The sequence below is a fragment of the Aquila chrysaetos genome, chromosome 23, assembly GCF_900496995.4.
Source record: "Aquila chrysaetos chrysaetos chromosome 23, bAquChr1.4, whole genome shotgun sequence".
Taxonomy (NCBI): Eukaryota; Metazoa; Chordata; class Aves; order Accipitriformes; family Accipitridae; genus Aquila; species Aquila chrysaetos.
This window is the reverse complement of record NC_044026.1, coordinates 16,678,513-16,700,319: the sequence shown is the minus strand read 5'-3', so window position 1 is coordinate 16,700,319 and position 21,807 is coordinate 16,678,513. Positions and strand designations below refer to the sequence as shown.

Genomic DNA, 21,807 nt, shown 5'->3' with positions numbered 1-21,807 from the left:
AGTTAGAGTGATGTAACTAATAATTTTAACTTCAGCGAAGTTCTGCTTCAGGTCTTGAAATGTTTGGCACCCCAGGTATGCAGGGTTTTTTTGTTTGTCTTGGGTTTTTTTTGTTGTTTGTTTTTTAAAGAAATAAAAAACAAACTTTTTTTTTTTCCAAAAATGGTTCATCGATTCATCTAAGTCCCCAAATACCTACTTGGATATCACCTCCAAATGTACATGCTCATGTAACTGAAGAGATCCCGTCTAAGAAGTACAACAGCAAGTTGTTAGAGCTTTGTACCTTGCAAACCTTTCTGCAAAACTGCTCTACAGTCCTCTGCCCCTTCCTTCTGTTCAGGAATTAGTAACAACAGCTTGCGCTTCCTTCCAAGAGCTTGCTGTTTGTAACACCTCTTGGCACTCATGAAATAAGTGCATTCTTTTTCCCGCAATGTTAAAGAAGCCTTTTGGGTGGAATTCAGCTACTTCTGTTTCAGTGAGCAGATACCGAGCACAGGCCATTTGCCTAGACCCTCTCAGTCGCCCCGGAACGAAGCAGAAACTTCTTGAAGGTAATTCATCCTGCCCTTCTCTTTGGCTCATCCTGGGGGAAGTGTAATTTAAAATTTAGACGAGGTATAAGGTGAGACAAATCCCATCCTTCCAAGTCACAGTCTGAAACAAAGGCTTATAGGACCTTAGCTCTTGAGGGTTTTTTAATGCACTTATGTATTTCACTTATGTATTTATGAAGTTTATTACTGCAATGTTAAGTAATTTGTCTGAGTTAGGAAAGTCATTTGCTAAGCTGAGAAACTGTTCCCTATTTTCAGCTTGAACTCTAAAGGCAGTTCTAAATTTTTTTACTCATTCCCCCTTTTTATAAATTTGGATTATCAGACAGCCACTGGATTTAGAGAACAAAACTAAAGCTCATTATAAACCCACTATCTTCAAAACAGGTCAAATTTTGAGTACATGGCTTTTTGCAGCACATTCAGGAAGATCTTATGGATTCAATGATGAATTGCCTTTCCAAACTCTGCATGCAGGATTACAAAAGAATACTAATTCTACAGGGAAGCTGTAATTTCACTAAGAAGTGTAGCATCATTACTGTCACTAAAAAAAAGAAGTAATTGTTTCCATAAACAAAAGCCTACTCTTCCTAGCATGACGGAAGAGAAAACAGTTAAGCAGAGCATCACTATATTCTTCTTGGTAGGATATGAAATTCAGAGAGTGAGTGGAAGAGCCCCAATACTCTCAGAGCAAACAAGTGCAAAAGATTCTGCTCAGCCATGCAATGATGGGCTCCAGACAGTCCTTGCATGCCCCAAGCCTGTGTTCAGGTACAGAAAAAAATCATTCCACTGTTCAGCTGCACAGAACATCGAAGGGCTTTTTTCCCCCACAGCTCACCTCTAAAAGGTACTGATACCAGCTTGCAAACCACAAATACCCATTTAGGCAAATGCAACAGACCTCTTAGGCATCAATTCAGCAAAAAGGTTTATCTACTATGAGACAATTACTTTTCTATGATGCACCACTAAGGAAACACAAGACTAGAAAACTAGCACTATACAAGGCAATGTTTGGAGCGTAAGGAAATTAAGGTTGGGAAGAGGGCTTCTGCAACAGTTTGCTATGGCCTTGGCAAATGGTAGGAGGAATCCAATCAGAGGGAAGGAACAGAAGGGATGCACTTGTAAAGTCAGTACTGTACCTCATGGAACTTCTCAAGATCTTCATAAGATAGTCTCTCGCTACATGAACATCATTTTCAGATGGCATTTTCTGTGCTACAATATCCACCACCACTTTCATCTTCCTTAGCAGCCAAGCAAGGGGAGGAACATACTAGACTGAGTTGTGACATGAAGCAAGTCAAGTGGAAAAGAACTTACACATTCTGTTTCATTTTTTTTATTTGTGGACACATATATTTTTCAGAGTTCTTTTTTTTAGACGTAATACACTGAAGAGCCTAAAAATGCTGGTGGGATACCTAGAAGGTGGGATACCTAGAAGGTGGAATCATGTAGACACCTGCTTTCATTGAAGTCCACAACATGACTAAAAATTAATTTACTGTGCATAGTCAACAATGCTTTCTGCTGGACTCTCATAATTTAATTACATTTACTATGTCCTGCATGTCAAGAAACAATTTTTCCTAGTAAGTGGAGCACAGCATGAATATTGATTCCAAAACTCAGCACAAATGGGTAGGAGGACTGGAAAGAAAAGATTAAAAGACTCAAAACATGAATATTTTGCAGGCAACTAAAGATGCTGGAAGCTGAGCATTTATATTCTAATGTAATATCTCTGTATTAATTCTGAGTGACAGAATGAGATCATCTGAACCTACAACCCAGAAAACCTCTAGCATTAATGGAAGCATTAATAAAAGCATTTCACTGAGACTGTCTTTCTACCAGTGCTTTTACAAAAGCTGCTGGAAGGAAAATGCTGATAAGCTCTGAAGATATGATACAAAGGTAAAAAAACAGTTTCTATTGACTATAAGCAATCTGTTAAGATAGTGGTCTCAATTACACATGTATGCAAATACTCTAGCAATAAAACAACCTTTACAATGCAGTTTTTCAGAATAAACCTGTCCTTTTATAGTTACTGCTTGGAAGTCATTAAGAAAGACACTGAATTTCACAGGCTGTAGAGTTGAGAGATACTGGTTTAGACTGCTGCAGCAATAGTGAGGGAGTTGACTGGATGGGGGGGCAGAAAAGATGTACTTCGAAGAAAAACAATTAAACTGGACAAGTAGACTTATCTGTAAACAACAACAAAAGTCAGAAAATATCTTAACAGTGAAAAGTAGACAGGAAATCGAATAAAGTAACTGAACTACCTCAGCATACAACAATGCCAATGAATACGAGCCATCTCCTCTGTTTTCAAACACATTCTGAACTCCTGTAGGTACCGTTCAGATAAAAGGGTGGCAGATACACCAACAGAGGCATGTATTCCCCTCGCCCCCCAGTAGAATTCGTTTTATTCTCATCTACCAAAGAGCACCCTTACTGTAACCCTATCATACAGGCTTTTTTGCATTTGGAGTCCCAAAGCAGAAGGAGGACAGGCGGTTCCAGGGGCCTGCGTCCAGGCGGGAAGCAATTGCTGGGATTTATTTGTCTGTTAACGTTTCGTTCCAGCCCTCTGCTGAGCCAACAAAGACGGAAGGCCTGGCTGCAGGCTCACGGGTAAGCGCGAGGCTGCAAATCTTTCACTGCAGCTAGCGGCAGCTACGCACGACAGAGGCTGTACTGTATTTCTGAAACAGAAAACCAGCTTTTCATCCCTCATTACTGGCCCCTTCTCTTTAGCTCAGAGGAGCGTTTTTAATACCAGCAGCGGTGACATACCCACACGGAGCCGCTCTGGCCCATCTCGAGAACAAGGGAATGAACAGTTCCTAAGGGGATTTTTCAGGTAAAACTCTGGAACCCCGAAAATGAACAGTCATGCTAATGGGGCACTTTAACCAGGACTGCTCAGTCACTTCCCTTTTTCAAGGCTGTCTTCCGTTATTTCACGTCCTTACGTCGCCCAAGATTCACCGACCCGTACCATGACTTTCCACGTTAAATCTAAGCAATTCTTCAAAATGGCTGAGCTCGTCCGTCCCGCGGACGGCTTCAATCTCCCCCCCCCCCCCCCTCCGCGGAGTACTACCGCGCGGCCCGACACCCCCGCGAAGGAGATGGACACGGCCAGGCCCCGCCCCCGCCCCGCCCGGCGGGAACGCCGCTCCTGACAGGGAAGGCACCTCCTGTGGAGAGCCAGTCACTCAACTGCAGCTCCCCTCTGCGCTTCCTCCCTCTTACTGTTACTATTTCTCCTGCTAATTAATCCCTCCCCGGGACGTTAAAGCGGCACGCTGTTCTGTGGCCCCGAAACACCGCATGGTAATTTTTTTTTTTTTTTTCTTTTGTGGGCTGCAGAATTGGCGGCACCGCTTCGAATCAGTAGTCATCTTTTCTAGTCAGGGCTCCCTCTGGCACATCCAGCCAGAAGCGGGCAGCTGGTGGCAGTCCTTGCGCAGGCAATGCTTCCTTCCTACTGTTCAGTTGCACCAGGAAACAAAACCCAGGTTTAGACAAGAGTTCCCAATTTTTCCTAACTTAGGGATGAGTCAGTGGCCTCAGTCAAAACCGAGCCTTATCTACAAAGAACAGTTTCGCACCATCAGCACTAATTCTCCAAGTTAAAACTGTTGTCGTCATTATTTAAAGATTCTTTAAAATAACATATTCAGTTGTCAGACACTTTAGTTTCTACAGAACATTTTTGTTCGCAAAGCTGCAGACCACTGTTTCACAGAATAGTCCACGTGTTTCAAGGTACAACTTCCCTGCAAGCCCCAGAATTTGGGAACCAGTAAGTGTAGTTAAACCGAACAGCAGCTATCAGAATAAAGTTGTTCTCCCTCCATTCACCAAGATGCAACTCAAGACTTTCCAGCAGTAAAGCAAAGCCTCTCTCCAGCACTTTGTTTTTAAAATAGCCCGAGTTCACATTTTCACAGCTGCAGCAGGAGGCCCAAACTACTTGCAGTTATTTTAAACCTTGCCTACAACTTGGAATTTGTCCTAATTCCAGTGTAAGGTAAATGGCTAGAAGACTGCCCTGCCTGCACGCCAAGGATGCAACGCTAAGGAAACGCAGAAAGGCTGCAGTGCTGAGATAAAATGGAAACCTACACGTGCTTAAAGGTCACACGCACAATTCATCGGCATTCTCAAACAAGAAGCACGCTCGGACGCTGCACGTACTGAATGGTACGTCTCACAAGGTGCCCTCGGACTCTTTCAAAGCCAAATAAACCAAGTCATGCGTTGTTTGTCCTACGGAAAAAAAATCCTCTCATACATTGTTCAGACGGCCAGTTATGAACTGTGTTGCCCTGTGCCAACCATGCAAGTTAACTATGAGAAGTTCAGTCTTTAGGATCTCCTCAGCAAGCCACTCATCCATTGTTTTTTAGTCCACATAGAGAAAAATCTCAAGAATTTGTAGTGACAGCACAGGTGCCCTTGCTTGTCCCCTTATAAATCCCAAACGGCTTCACAGTTCCCAGCTTTCTCACCTCACCTCCTTTAAAATAACACTAGGCCAGACATACCAACACTTCATTAATGAATTTTTTATAAATCTGCATGTGCTGGGGGAAAAGTCCTTCCAAGCCATGTCCTTTTTTTTTTTTGGTTGTTTGTTTACCAATTTTGTGCTCAATGGATTAAAATACACTAGAAGACCAACATATAATGCAATTAATTGGGTGTGCAAAAAGCCACTGTAAATAAACTACTAAATCACTTAATTTATGAAAAACATTATTTGGGTTTTTTTTTAGTCTTCTGAATCCTTGGCAGAAAAAAAGCAGGCTGAAAACCATCATGAAGCTGCAGTTACCCACAGGGGCCTCAAATAACAAGAAATTAACAATGTCACTGTTTTTCATTCCAAAAATAGTTCAATGTATTTTTCCCTGCAGATTGTGAAGACCTCACCCAACTGCCTAACCTGGGAGCTCATGATTAGAATAGGATGATTTGTTTCTAAAACCAAAAAAAAAAGATAAAATTGCTACCTGAACAAATCACATATTTTCTGGAAAGAGCACTTACTTGGTCAAAAAGTCTTCTTTCCTTCTTCTTACCCTCCCTTCAAACAGACAAACAACATTCCTTTCTATAGAGTATTGAAGGAGTCATCACCCTCCACAGACAAAGACATGAGGTGTTTTCTCTCTCAGGCAACTATAGTCACAGAATTCCAGTTACTTCATGTTATGTTAGTCACCACAGGCAGCTCTACCTGCCAAGGTAATATAGGAATGAAGTATCTAAAATTTGGCAAAAGACCAAGGTCCAGCAGCAAAACTATATAAGGAATGTGAACAGCTTCGTGTCATTCTCAATAATTCAATACATCCACGAGTTACCCTAATATAGGCTCAAACAGTTGTTATCAATTCCATAAAGAAGCTTTATGTTAAGTGCAATACAAAACCCTCCTCCCTTCCCCTTGTCATTCTCAGTGCTGTCCCGCCTCCCGACATACCTGTCTGTATCTTTGGATGTAACAGAGAACCAAACAATGGGTAAAAATGATATTAAAAAGAGGACAAAGCATCCAAAACGTGAGGTTGAACACTTCCGGAACACGGTTACTCTCCCACTTTATTTCTTCCTCATTTCTTTGAAAATGGAGAAAGAAAGGGGGGTGGTATGTATGTGCGAAAGAATACGAGAAGGAAAAAAACCACAGAAAATCCCCCTGAAAATCTTCATGCAACAACTCTGTATTGAATGATACCCCCAAATTAAAAAAACTCCCACAATAGATTTTGATGTAAACCTTCACGGTCTGTCATTCTTAACCAATATGGATGATTCAAAAAAGTTACATATGTATAGAGATATATGTATGTGTGTATATATATATGTATAGATATATACATATATATCCATACACATATGCAAAGCCACTTTTCAGGCTTTTCAGAATTCAAAATATGCCCACAACTTCTCTGTCCAGGTTGATGGTTTTGCACTCCAACCACCAGTTTTTGGTCTTCCCAATATACCAAAACCTTTCTAAATCTTGACCCACAGTCCACTTCTGAATTCATCTCCCTGTTTCTTTCTAGAGCATCACAGCCTGAACTGCTTTGTTCCCTTTTTGTAAGGTTGTCCTACTGCCTTTCACTCAGATTCAGCCTTGGATGCCCCAACTTCCTGCTGTCCTGAGCCTACACAGCAGCAATTTAAACACTTTTTCTAAAGTACATTCTATGCCAGCATTCACACTGCCTATCCAGGACAGCCTTAAATGTCCTTTCAAAGAGGGACAGTAAATTTAGGCTTTGTTTGGCTGAGGCACAGAGTTGACTGCATAAACCCCTCTCAAAAGCCAACAAACGGGGCATTCCTAGCTGAGGCAGAAACATCAGGACTTGAAATTTTAAGTTAGCTGTGTGGAGACATCACACCCTCACTTTTATAGAAATTAAACTTAAAATGTTTAAAATGCCTGTTCATGGTGAGCAATAAAACTGAAAAACTACTGGTAAATATCATCACGGTAAGTATTTTAAGGCAATGCCTTTTACATCTGCAGATCTACAGTGAGCTTTATAAAAACAACCCACATCATCTCCTCTCTTTCACATTTACTCCCTGAATACAAAAAAATGCCTGAATGGAACTTTATTTGGGATGAAAATTTGTTGAAGGTTGTTATATTAGGTATCTGCTGAAGATTAAAAGGAAATGCTTTCACATCATAATTGATCAAATGCTGCTTATATGAGATTTAAAAAACTAGTACGCCAGCTCGGTAGCCTAGGAAAGTTAATTTAAAGGTGAAGGTCAGTATCAGAAATCATCAACAGCAACATTGCTGTTAGTTTGCCAGCTGTGCACTGTTTTCCAAAATAAACACAGGAGGGCTGACATACACCAATTCAAATTACTACCGGCAACACTAGAGCCACACCAGAGCTTTTGTTTCAAGACTCTGCTTCTCTTCATTAACAGCAGCACGCACCCCATCTGTCTGTCAGAACCACCTCTCCTTATTAGCATCTATTCTTTTGGGAAAATCCCCTGTGACATGCTCCACTGGAATGGGATGAACCAATGATGAAAACTAATCGGCTCGGTATATGAAAAAACTCTTCTCTGACCTCAGACAGCTGAGCCCTGCTGCCTACATCCCCTTGTCTGGTGACGGCTGGTTCAGCCACAGGCGAAAAAACCCAGACGTCTAAGACTGTGCATGTAACATGCAGACACACAAACTGCAGAAGATGAACAGTTGAGAGAGAACAGTTGGTAGTCTCACGCAACACCAAAACCCATGTACAGAAATTAAAAATAAAGAATAAAATTTTCAAGCAAAGAGAAAAGTCATTAGCAGCCTTGTCATCCTAATACAAATCTATGACTGCCCTAGTGTACTCAACCCTTTTCAAAGTTTAAATTATTTTGATAAGCAGAAAAAACTAAATTAGGATTGGGCTCTAATCAACTTTGTGAATCCCTCTAACTTACCAAATAGTAAACTATTATTCTTTCTGGTTAAAGTGTATTGAAAAGACATTATAGGTGAAGAAAATTGTGTCTTGATCAAGGAAAGCTGTTAACAACTGAATAACCATGAAGCAATGAACAAGCCTGGTCTAACAGCAGTCCACCCAATTCCTAATCCCTAGCAATTACAGAAGCTCCTCGCAAGAAGTTTTCCTATCCTCACCTTCTGCACCGGGAGCTCTTTGCTCAGCTCAACCATCTCCCTGGCTGGAGTCACCAGCGCAAGACCCCTTGGAGTGCCATCACCGCCTCCATCTTTGCATCCTTTCCTCTCTCCAGCCCCTGTCCCATGCTTGTTTGGGGTTGGCTATTCCTACCTTCCCCTCTCCAAGAACACGGCAAGCTTGCACTCCCTTTGCGGGCCGGTTCCTACACGGCCTCTTCCCACCTGTGTCTTTATGCTGGCAGCCAGACAGGCTTCTTTGTGGATCTACTGCAGTGTCAGAAGGAAAGTTGCAGTGATAGAAGATGGCACTGTAGTCACTTAAAATCAAGTTAAAACATGTACGAAAACAATGAATATGTATTAAATTCAGTGTATCAGGTTAGTTAATTATACTAGATTTAAGAGCTCTGTCAATGGCTGGTAAGAATTATTTAATGGTTTAGATAAACTGCCTTCAAAATCTATTTAGTCTAGGGATAATCTGCAGGCCTGAATTCAAATTAGTCTTCAGAGCGGAACCTTCCAAAACCTACAAAATTTCAACATATCTACATACAAAACCCCCACATTATCTACAAGCTAAGAATAATCAACATAGTATGCCTAAAAAAATATAATCCCACACCGTGTGTGGATGTGTATATTGACTGACCTTCAACATGAATGAAGAAAACACAGGAAGAGAAGGATCTGCCTTTTGTCCTGTGGATTCTGATGGAACATTTCAGAAGTACAGTAAACAAGATCACCAAACATGATACTCTTCTCAAAAAGAAATCTCTGATTCTCTCAGCTCCCTCTGCTCCACTCTACCCAACCCCAATTTACTCCTGACATACCCTACACTGGCAATTGAGCTTTCTCCAGCCTATAGACCTTAAAAGCGGTATCTTGAGCTCTGTAAAAATCTTGCTCTCAACACCTCTAGATTTGCAATACCATAACTATAAATTTCCATGCATAAAAATTAAACCCAGTACCTGTCCTTCCTTAAGGTGGGGATTATTTATCCAACTTCTGAAACACAGAAGCATCTTATTCCCAGTCTAAAACTGGTGCAAACTGCCCACAAACAGCTTCCGTTTTCTTCAGGGAATGATTACTATCCCCTCTTGTCCAGTCTGAAGCTGTAATATCGAGATCACCACTACACTAAAAAAGAGTTATGGACATCTTGACATTACAAGACCAACAGTGCCGTACCAGCAATAACTCAGTTTCCTGTTTCTTGAATTTCTGCATCAGTATTCTAACTCAACCCTCCAACTATTTCTACATCAGAGCAACAGTCAGATTCCGGCTTTCCCATTTTCTGAAACTTTTTCAAGTGCCATACCACATTTTTTTCCCCAAATACAGCAGCAGAAATTACTCCGGTTCAGCAAGACCTAAGAGAAGGAATACTGAAAATACCACCAGCTAACAGGACCAGTAAGGGAATTCATACGGAATGACAAAACTTGTGGCTCAGTTTAGACTTCCCTACCCAAAAGTCTTTTCTAAATCTCTGTTGAAACTGTGCTGGTAGTGGTGGCATAGAAATGCAAAGGATAATGCAACCTTAACAATACGTTATGTGGTAAAATTGTTCACAAAGAGGAATGGCAAAAGCAGATGCGCTGCAGGAATGATATTTAATGAAATAAATATTTAGAACAATACCACAGGTCTCTATTACCAATGATATAGTCCTTTTTAGCCAGAAAAAACATTAGAATGAGAAGTAGAACCAACAGGCCCACATGAAGTCTTTTTGCTCATCTATTTAAGAGCGTGCACTTGTTAAGTATTCAGATATTGCTTCTTAGCCTATTCTCACAACACTTGCATTCTCAAGTAATCTTCCAAATAAATACTGGCCACGTCACACAGCATCCAGGACCCGTTTATTCCAGCTTAGCCATAACTGAGACAAAAGATGAGTGCAATACTGTAGAAAAAATTACAGTATTTTCCACATTAATAAAGAACTGAATAAGCTTTTTATGCAGAAACTTTCCCTCGAGGCATCTTGGTCTCCAAAGGACAACAGAGATTTGAAAGAAAAACCTGCTCCATAAAAAAAAAATAATTAAAGGGGGAAGGGGAAGAAAACCTCCCCTTCCAGAAGAGCCACTTATGGGCTAACATACAAGTGTATGTAAGAAATTTATAGTGCTTCTACTGAATGTGACATTTGGAGATAGCTATGCAACTGTGAATCACTCTGTGATATACGGCACTGTTTTAAAAAGCATTTTTATTGTCATAATAACTATTTTCAGATTAAAACAGACATTAAGAGTTTTGGCACATGACAGATCTCATAACTTGGGCATGAAATCTCAGCTGCCTTAACGTGTTGGAAGCCCAAGGCGTAAGGTGATTATAGTTGCACAATCATCTTCTGAGGTTACCTCTCCCTCCTTACCTCCCAGGGGCAGCTCAAGTTTCAGGTGGAGAAGCTAATTGTTCAGTTCCAAGTTATATCCCCTCCTTAATCTCCAACTGATGACTGCAGCTCTAACAGCATTATAACAAGAAGCAGTACAATTTGAAACACTTACGCATCCATCTACAATTTCTCCATTGGCTAAGGGCAGATATTTTCCTGCAACTTCTTGGAACATGAGCTCCTTTCCTCCTATGCCTGTATTAATTCAGACCCAATCTCCAACATTTTGTGTAGAGACTCTTCATTGAAGTAGAGGAGATCTGCATGGGCAGGTATAACATTGTCACTGCTGTCAACAAGAGCTCCTACCAGCCTGTGGGGCTGCAGATTTGCACCTTACCCTGAGAAAGGCAAGGCCACTGCCCTCCATCCCTAGAGGGTCCGCAATGGGCCAAGTGAAAGAAGCTGGCTCCTCTGCTGAGGTTGGCTCTACGTCCTGCTTCACCTCCTGACATTTTATTCTGTCAGAAACAGAGCTGGACCCCACCTTCAATCCTCCCTGCTACAAGACAGTGCTGATAAGGACACAGTGGTTAAACAAGACTAAGATCCAGCTGATGGCCACAGGAGCAAGAACTGGTAAGAATGACCTTTCTTCCCCTGCATCGTCTCTCTTACGGGCGAGTATCTGGGTCATCCAAAGACAGTGGCACTCTTCTTACTGCAAAAGGACTAGCAGCTGTGCCTGGAGAAGATGGGTCCCTTTGCTCTCTGCGCACAGTACTGTACCTACAGGATACACAGACTTCTCCTTGTCTCCACTCCCTGCCCAAACCCTCCTCCCTCCATCACACATACCGAGGGGTACCTCTGAACCTTGAAAATAAAAGGCTTGATTTCTCCACTCAGTAACGTGAGACCCTTCCAGAAACGCAGACACGAACTAGGACTGACAGTTCACGAAAAGGAAATGCAATGAATGCAAGGGTATCAAACCAGCGATACCTCTGCCAAAGATTCACCCACAACAGCCACCTCAGCCCCTGCCCCAGAGAAACAGCGGAGCACACGGATAAGTGGCCGTCCCCTGCGCCCACCCCTGCGGCAGCAGCTCCTAGAGCTGCCGGTCCAAGCCGCTGGCCCAGGTGAAGAACCCATGCCAGTCTAGCCACTGTGTAAACACACTCAAGTCTTCAGTGAATTTATGCTGATCAGAAAAATAAAACCCTACTTAACCCATTAACTGCAACAATGCTGTTTCCCTTGATTTGGATACCCTGGGAACACATACAGGCCTTACTTTGAGCAGACGTATGGCAGCCTTAAAACACTTAAAACCACTTAGAGATGGAAGTTTAAAAGTGCCCAGACAACTCTGATTTCTGGGATTCCCAGAGCAGAGCTGATTTTGTTTAGTGGATAATGTTCTTGCAGGCTTTTAGGCTTATTTTGCAGAAACTGAACGTGCCAAGATACGCACCCAATTTAACGTCATTAGACTTGAAAGCTGGGTTCAGTCACTTCCCAGTAAAATAAAAGCTATTTTCCGAGCAAGATTGAAAACAGAAACACTTCACAGCAATAACAACACAAATCTTCACCAGATTATTCCTCTTCCAGCCCACCTCACACCATCCCTTCAGATCTCAATCTTTAGTCACCCTAATTATCACCAAGAATAAGTTTTACAAGAGAGTCAATCTGGCAAAAATAAAACTAAAAAACCGCAAGTTGAAACATGCGCTTGGATACAAAGAAATCAAATCGGAAACTACCTCAATGATTTTCCAAGGCCACATCAGTTACAATGGATGACAAAACATGGGAAAAAAAGCTCTAGCTAGTATTCATAAACAGTTACTCCTGCTGCTAAAGCTTGTGTGTTAAAAAGCTGTAAGGGCTGTCAGCATCCCTCTGAAGCAAATGAGTAGTTTAATAACTGAATTCATCCGTGCACTTTTCCCACATAAACCAAGGTATGAATCCTGATGCAAGGTATCTACAGACAATCTCACAAGTAACAATACTATATTCACATGCAAGTTGTGCCTACATCACTAGTTTTAAACCTGTAGCAGTGAATATGGCTCTAACAGTGACTACTCAGCTGTTTGCATTATATGTACTAGATTTAGTCTTCAGCTGGAAAACAAAATTGGGTTGTAACGCTGGCGTTAGGGTGGTATAGGGCTCCCTCAGGGAAGCTTAAACAGCCTCAAAGAATAGAAATGATGTCTTCCATATATGCAAAAAGATCAGTGAAAGAGACACACTGAATACTACATATGAGCTCCAAGTGATTAATGAAAGTCCAGTATTTTATAGCTTCACTTAAAGTTCAGTAAGGTCAGCAGAAATGTGTGATGTGTTTTATGTACCAATTCTCTGCTATGTATTATTATGCTTTATTATAAACAAACAGTAACCCACAAAAATTGATCATAACTCTTCTGGGATTCTGCCCCACAAACATAACGGGCAGTTCCCATCTGAGCAGCTCACACTGGAGGGAAGCTCCATTAGTCCCACTAGATTAAGGATTTCTCTAATGGAGCTGGCTGCTCTGTCTGGTCACCGCTAAGCAGATAGAGACAGAAACACGTCCTGAGCCCACGCTGCTCCGGCACCCCACCTTCACAGCATATGTTCTTAAAGAGCAGGAAGCAGCAACTGCCTGGCAGTGAGGAAAAAATCCTACTCTGCCAAATTTATCATTTACCACCCTTCCTCCCCTTCCCCACACTGCGTAACACAAGTGTATTTAAAAGATTGCCCCCCCAGTTTTGCTCACTACTTCATAATTCTCCCCTTCCCAAGGAGAAATCCCACAATCCCTTCTTTAGATTTACAGGGAGGAACAATTTTGGTCTCATACATTTAGCAGCATACTCATTTCCTCTTGCACTGTTCTGTAAAAATCCCCTTGCATCCTTGTGTAACCTCTGCACAAGCTGGCAAACGGCTCACAGCCTGGGAAACTCTTTCCATCGAATTTTGTTTTCACACCAATAAAAGCTCAAGACTGAAAAACTTTCAGGCCTTGACACTTTAAGTTTCACTAACAGACTGACTCTGCTACTCCATTTGTCCTTACGATACATACTGGGATGAAGAGACCGGCCCGAGAAGACTAGTTGCAGACCTCTTAGGAAGTAGCAACTGCAAACCACCCCAGCGCACGGCCTCGCTGGGAGATAAATTGTTTTGCTCAGTGACACAAAGCACGCCGAAGCCAGGTCCGTGTGAGAAGCGGGAGGCGAACTGGCAAGCAAACCACAAAATACCCTTCTCAAAGTCACCTCCCCTCTTCCACACCTGCCGACTCCGCTTCAACAATCCTATGACGAAATTTTAATCGGATGCATTTGAGACAACCCCGCATAGCCCTCTCCCCACCCTCCCGGACAAGTTAATAAGGTACAAAAAAGCCCCGAGCGCTTGCTTATCGCAACGACGGGGCCGTAGGGGCGAGGAGCTGCCGGAGCGGATCAGGTGCCGGCGTCCTGGCAGCAGGCTCCCCTCTCCGGCGCAGCCCCAGGTACCTACCCGGGCACCGCGCCGGGCAGTGCCTCCTTCCCAGAGCCCTTTCTCAGGGACCAGGCATGGCTCCCGGCTGGCAGGCAAGCCTCCACGTCAGGGAGCGGGACTGGGCCAAGAGAAAAGCGACGGGGCCCCGGCCGTGGGGTGTGGGTGGCACCCGCCGGGGGCTCCGTCCCCGGGAAAAGCGGGGAACGCCGGCCGGGCAGAGCATGGGACCCCACAGCCCTCCGCGACCAACTGTCCTCCTCTTGTACTAATCCGCGCCGCTGTGCCAGCTTAGGGGATATAATTAGACTCACAAAGGAGCCTTGTTACCGCTCCCCGCTAAGAGGCCATAGCAGTTTTGATTAGTCACACCAGCGACTCCGCCGACCGACTCCGGTGAACACCGCCTGCGGAACTCGGCGGGCAAAAGCTGAGCAAAGCCCAAAAAATGAAACCAGAGGACTGTTCCTGGAGTAGGAGGAGGGAGGGGAGGCTTTTATTCTTAATTTGAAGTGGTGTTTGACATGGCACCTGGAAAATACACTGAGATTACGCTGCTGAAACTGCTTTTTTCAGCTGTCCCATCCTTTCCTTTTGCAATCTTCTAAGCAAATATGCGGGTGAATAAACCAGTCTAGGGCGCTGCATTGTAAAGAAGTTAATGTCACCTGTGAGATGACAAATCTGCTCAAGGAGCAAAGCTAAAAGAAAATCTCCAGAACAGCCTGGGCCTCTTAAGATCTGATGGGCTGTCAATAACATTTGAGTTACAGATGTTTTTCCCATACATTAAAACCAACCAGCCAGCCATATCAGGGAGCAGTGCTTCCTCTAAAAGAGAGGCAGCCTGTGATATCCCTAGAAATAATAACCCCAGGACTCAGAAAGGCATTGGAAATCATCGCCTATGGAGAAAAGTGGCAGATACGTCCTTCCATCCCCCAGGGAGACCGATGTTACAAATTCTGGGGAATTCTTTCAAAGGACAATTTATTTTAATAATCTTTTGAAAAAATCAGCTTTATTCCATAGTCACACCATTAATCCCCTGCCACTGGCCAGATTTGCACATGTAAGCTTTCTAAGGTTGCTGACCATCATCGTACCTGAGGATGTGAAGGATACAGCAACAGGCTGTACAGAGTTTATTTGGGGGAAAATGAAAAAGATTAGTTCTGCTGTATCCTTAAGGATCAGTCTAGGAGAATGAGAGGGAGAAACTTTCTTCTTATATACTGGCCTATGTGCCGAGATCAGGTTTTCCTTAGGTTTACTGACCCATCACACTAAACACAAAATGACTATACATTTTTATTTCTTCTGTGCTAAAAACACAGCAGACTGATTGCCATGAGAAGCTGACTGCACTGCAGCATCCTTACCAACTGACTGACCCACATCCTGCATACAAAAAATGAATGGCTTTTCACAGGTCAAAGGAGGGTGTGCTTATAGTCACAAAGGAAATGCTGGAAGTACCGTGGATCTACAGAAATCCTCAAACTTCAGGAGGGAGGACAAGGTTGGCAAAAGGGCAAGAAGTGGTCTTATTTTATGCAGGCATATTTGGATTTTAATAAGAAGTCTAGTTAAGACAGCATATGGCAGAATTATGCAATAATAAAGAAGTTCAATAGCTCCACTGTGTGAACTTGCTGGAAGTTAGATGGTATATGGCTAAAACTTTCCCAGCCAGACTGCAACATTCTATCAAAAAATTACTGTACTTTATATAAAGGTGAGAGTAGTGATTTCTCACAGATGTTAAATCTAACATAATGAGGGGGTTTTGGAAGCAGTCTGAATAAAGGTAACCTAGCGTGATCCCTTGCTTATCAACATTAACACACATGCATGTGTGTGCACATGCACACTCAGTCCAGAGAAAGACAGACTTTCGTTTGATGGGTCACTTTTCTGACATTGTTTCTGAAAGAGTCTATAAAACATGGAGTTATTGTTGTGTGAATGAGGATGCAAAGACCAGCTGACAAATGCTATTCTATACTTGGTGACTTATTTGCCAAAACAGAGAAGTAAAATCAAGTGGAAATAAGAACTTTTTTCCTGAATTTCCAGCAGCAAGCCCGTCTTCACTCTGTATAACAGAAGAATAAATTGCATGGAGTGAGTACCATTGAATCCACTGTCTGAAAAAGTATTAGAATTACATTGGTACAGTGGTAAAAAAACAAGAGAAACAAGTTAAAAAGCAAGTATCTCCCTAATTTTAAAGAAAAGGAAAACTCAAACCTCAAAATATAGTTGGCTAATAGGATTTTTAATTTGGCTTTAAAAAGCTTTTTTCTAGTCTTAATTTGCTATCACAGACTGATGAGCTGTCCTGCTAGACTGCAGCCAGAACAGCAAGCAGACAAAGCAAGCTCATCTTACCATCACTACAAGGACTGTTGGGAATGGCACTACATTTGCTGGAAAACAGCTGTAAATATCCCTGAAAGGACTGGGATTATTACTGTGCTTATTTTACACATAGGATCCAAAGATCAGAGAAGGTGGGTGACCAGACAAATGCCATGCACAAAGATTTCAGCCTATCAAAGAACAGAGACTTTTCAGTTAAGTATTTTGAGCACGAAGACCCCTCTCACTCAAGGCCTTATCTCAAGTGTAAACCTGCCTGTCTGCAAGAAAGTACAACCAAGTAAATAACCTGGGATCATTACTCTAGCTGCTGTTGGATTACAGCGTAGAAGGAAAAGGAGCCTACAGACAACTTAACACACTTGGTATTAACACAGATGTGCTTATAGAGCTAGGACACTGGATTTGTAATCACGATGGTATCAAGTCTAAGTAGTACCAAACAACTTTTCATTAATAACTGCTCTTTTCTTAAGAGAGGAAGCTGTATGTTCCTAGTTCAAAGGAAACGCCTGCATGCCACCATCTAAAGCTTCCAGAAGGCTCTACCATCTTACTGAAAAACAAAACACCAGCTAAGAGCTTTGTAATTCAAAAAGAGAACACTTCAAGAGTTATCCCCCCCACATCTTCTCCTCTCCCGTCCCTGGAATCAGAAAACAGCAATTTAGGGTGAAGAGCTTTCACTGGGAACACACATATCAGTTTCACTGGGAAAGGTTTCCCAGATCCTTTTTTTGTTTGTTTTAATAACCAAAGTTGTGGGGAGTAACCTGCTCATCGCTGAGAGCAGCGCCACAGGAAAATCAGCATCTGCGATCGAGATCTGGTGCCGAAGGTGCCCGTCCCAGTCTCTCCTCCAGCTGACTCTGGCTGCCAACGCGGACTTCACTCTCCTCCGCGCCTCTCACCTGCCCTTGCTCAGGCATATGGCTTTTCGCCAAAAATGCAAAGATGAAAAATGGTTAAAAACCTTAACGCTCAATACACGTGCCCCCTTCGAGATCTTCTGGCAAGCACATTTGGGGTGCTTTTGTCTAGACTGACCTTCCTGCATCATCAAAATATATATTACCACATTTAATTTAGGAATGCTTATCCAAAAGAGACTGTGTCTGTTCTAAGGCAGAAATCTCTAAATTATATATATATATTTGAAATCCCTTTTAAGTCATTTAATGAAAACACTAGCCACAAGAGAGCGCTACCAGCAAAGGATTCAACCACAGAGAAAACAAGAGACCTGAAACTATTCAGAATTTAAAAAAAAAAAAAAAAAAAAAAAAGGCATCTGTTGTGGTCAGGCAGTCTTATTTGCACATTTAAAAGAAGTCCTCAGACATTTAATTGCTATAGCTGTGATCTTCAGAAGTCAGGAGAGATTCTGGGTGTCTCCATTTTTGAACGTGGACTTTGAGACATGTTCATTGCTTTTTCTTTTTGTTTTCAAAGGGAGATTACTCAGCAGTTTTTGAATTTTGGGAACCTTTAATATGACTCACTCTGACTGAGACACCTGAAATTACCAGGTTGTTTTCTGATACCACCACATTTTTTTTAAATGTCTGTAACTCACTAAAACTCAATGCAATGAGCTAAAACAGCAAAACTGTGTTTGTGGCTCTGCTGGTTGTTTTTGATCTCTATACACCGAGTATCTTAATACCTTGTACTCCCTTCTTGCCCTTCCAAGAAAAGTGCTGACAAATTCTAACAACAACAACAACAAAGTCAGCGTATTTTTCTGGAAGCAGCAAATGGAACTGCAGCATTTTTTTTTCCATGCAAAACAGAAGGAGTTCCTGTTTTTGCGTTTTCAGCTTCTAGTATCTTATCATAAAAGGAAGTAACTCCCAAAAAGTATATCTAAAAAAGAACTGACGCAGAATTGAAAAAAAAAAAACACAAACAAACAAAAACCACCATAAGTGCCAGGAGGCCCTGCATGGATGGACAAGCTGCTCCTGGACAAACTCAAACACAAAAAGGAAGCCTACAGCAGGTGGCAGCAAGGACAGGTAGCCTGGGAGGAATACAGAGAAATTGTCCAAGTAGCCAGGGATCAGGTTAGGAAAGCCAAAGCCCTGATAGAATTAAATCTGGCCAGGGATGTCAAGGGCAACAAGAAAAGCTTCTATAGGTACACTGGTGATAAAAGGAAGACTAGGGAAAATGTGGGCCCTCTCTGGATGGAAATGGGAGACCTGGTTACCCGGGACATAGAGAAGGCTGCAGTACTCAATGATTTTTTTTTTTGCCTCAGTCTTTACCAGCAAGTGCACCAGCCACACTGCCCAAGATGCAGAAGGCAAAGGCTGGGACTGGGAGAATGAAGAACCACCCACTGTCAGAGAAGGTCAGGTTCAAGACCATCTAGGGAACCTGAAGGAGCACAAGTCCGTGGGACCTGATGAGGTGCATCTGCAGGTCCTGAGGGAACTTGTGGACAAAGGGACTAAGCCACTATCCATCATATCTGAGAAGTCGTGGCAGTCCGGGGAAGTTCCCACTGACTCGAAAAGGGGGAACATAACCCCCATGTTAAAAAAAGATAAAAAGGAAGACCCGGTGAACTACAGGCTAGTTAGTCCCATTTCTGTGCCCAGCAAGATCATGGAGCAGATCCTCCTGGAAACTATGCTAAGGCACAGGATCGTGCCTGCCAAATTTGGTGGCCTTCTACAATGGGGTTACAGCATTGGTGGGTAAGGGAAGAGCAGCGGACATCATCTACCTGGACTTGCGCAAAAGCATTTGACACAGTCCCACACAACATCCTTGTCTCTAAATAGGAGAGACGTGGATTTGACAGATGGACCACTTGGTGAATAAGGAATTAGCTAGATGGTCACACTCAAAGAGCTGTGGTCAATGGCTCGATGTCCAAGTAGAGACTAGTGACGAGTGGCATTCCTCAGGGTTTGGTATTGGGACTGGCACTGTTTAACTTCTTTGTCAGCAACACGGACAGTGGGATTGAGTGCACCCTCAGCAAGTTTGCTGAAAACACAAAGCTGTGTGGTGTGGGCAACATGCTAGAAAGAAGGTATAGTGTCCAGAGGGACCCTAAAAGGCTTAAGCTTTGGGCCTGTGCAAATCTCATGAAGTTCAACAAGGCCAAGTGCAAGGTCCTGCACATAAGTTGGGGCAATTCCAAGCACAAATACAGGCTGGGCAGAGAATGGATTGAGAGCAGCCCAGAGGAGAAGGACTTGACGGTGTTGGTTGATGAGAAGCTCAACATGACCCAGCCATGTGCACTTGCAGCCCAGAAAGCCAACCATATCCTGGGCTGCATCAAAAGAGTGACCAGCAGGTCGAGGGAGGTGATTCTCTCCCTCTGCTCCACTCTCATGAGACCCCACCTGGAGTACCACGTTCAGCTCTGGGGCCCCCAAAATAAGAAGGACATGGACCTGTTGGAGCGAGCCCAGAGGAGGGCCACAAAGGTAATCAGAGGGCTGGAGCACCTCTCCTCTGAAGACAGGCTGAGAGAGCTGACGTTCAGCCTGGAGAAGAAAAGGCTCTGGGGAGACCTTATAGTGGCCTTCCAGTAGCTAAAAGGGGCTACAGGAAAGCTGGAGAGGGACTTTGTACAAGGTCATGTAGTGACAGGACAAGGGGTAACGGCTTTAAACTGAAAGAGGGTAGATTTAGATTAGATGTAAGGAAAAAGTTCCTCCCTGTGAGGGTGGTGAGGCACAGGAACAGGTTGCCCAGAGAGGCTGTGGATGCCCCATCCCTGGAAGTGTTCAAGGCCAGGTTGGATGGAGCTTGGAGCAACCTGGTCTAGTGGAAGGTGTCCCTGCCCATGGCAGGGGGGTTGGAACTAAATGATCTTTAAGGTCCCTTCCAGCCCAACCATTCTATGATCCTATGTGCTTGATTTATGGACTTCTGGGGGGAGGGAAGGGCTCTAAAAGATAGAGAAGAACTAATAAAAGCAACCTATTAATATTCAGATGTCTCAGAATGGCAAATTGAACCAGTATTTTGACAGACAAGTAACTGACAGCATTCTATGATATAGGTTCTGTCCAAATCCCTAAAATTTTAGCAAAACAGCACATCCTACCTTAAATGCCTATTCTCACCCACCAAAATTTACACAAAGATCTACATAATCACCTTTTGCCTTGCTTTCAACCATAGCAAGACCTATAAAGTCTGTAGTACTGCTCTTTGCTTTCTCTTCCCATGAGTCACCCAGCATCTGAAAACAGAGCAAACAGCAACACCGCACTATGGTCAACAGTGCCTCTTTTAAGAGAAGCCATTCTGGAAGGAGTCTTACCTTGTTGCAGCACAGCAGAGTAGCTCCCTTCCTATCCCATGACCTAGGAAGTTGTATTTTACATAAAAAGAAACTAGAGAGGCCTGCAAAATGCTCTGCTTCAGTGTGTGAAAACAAATAAATGCAAATAAATTATCAGGTCTTAGTGCCCTTAAAGAGTTCAGTCATTAACTTCAGCAAATCGGGATTTCACCATCACAGTTTGCTCTGGTTTTCCTTGTACCTCAGCCCAATTGTACAGGCTTGAGCAGGATGGAACAGCAATTTCATTTATAAATAAGATATGCACTGTCGACAATGAGGTATTAAGTTGTATGAGGTATAACATCATCAATCTTCCTGCCTGCTAAATTCACAATAGACTACTATGATAAAGCTTTCATATTCTGGAACTCTTTTTCCTCACTCTGCCTTGGCGAACTAGACAGGCACATCTGGATGTCTGAGATAAAAGTGTTGATGTTGGGATTTATGGTATATTATATAAGCTACATAAATACTTTTTCCTCATCCTTATTTTGTGCATGTTCTGCTACCTTTTGATGGCTAGATAGCATTAAACTACTGATGTCATTCTCTTACCTCAGCTTTTGCCATGATTTATTAGAATTCCTCTAAAGGATGATAAAACATTTTAAAAATTATTATTTATCATCTGGAAGCATCTAAAATACTTCACATATTGAAAAACCAGCTATAAACAGTGGTTCCAGCAGGGTTTACTTTCAAATATTTTGGAAATTATCATGCTATGTAAGTAAGGCGCTAAAGAAATTAACCTTTAACATAAATACAAAAAAGGCTTAATTCACCAGTAACGCTGAAGAAAAACGCAGCCTCTGACAGGGCAAACACTAACAGCAGCAGCAGGAGTCTAAACGCACAGGGGATTTTAGGCTGTCTCACCATGGCCGAGGCGAAGGATCAGGAGCGAGGAATAGCAAGC

At 42.7% G+C, this 21,807-nt stretch overlaps 1 protein-coding gene across 8 annotated transcripts in view; it reads right to left on the bottom strand.

Annotated features, from left to right (window-relative positions):
- Positions 1 to 21,807, bottom strand: part of SHROOM2 (shroom family member 2) — a 132,376-nt gene that overhangs the window by 47,342 nt on the left and 63,227 nt on the right. For 3 of the 8 annotated variants that reach the window (XM_029998794.2, XM_029998786.2, XM_029998788.2), the window contains exon 3: positions 1,715 to 1,819. The exons of 2 other annotated variants lie outside the window; for them this stretch is intronic. In XM_029998794.2, the coding sequence (XP_029854654.1) occupies positions 1,715 to 1,815 (101 nt within the window). In that variant the 5' untranslated portion in view covers positions 1,816 to 1,819. Of the gene's footprint in view, positions 1 to 1,714; positions 1,820 to 13,760; positions 14,009 to 14,203; positions 14,495 to 21,807 lie in introns of those variants that run through there. 3 more of the 8 variants (XM_029998793.2, XM_029998795.2, XM_029998796.2) reach the window with 3 other exon arrangements.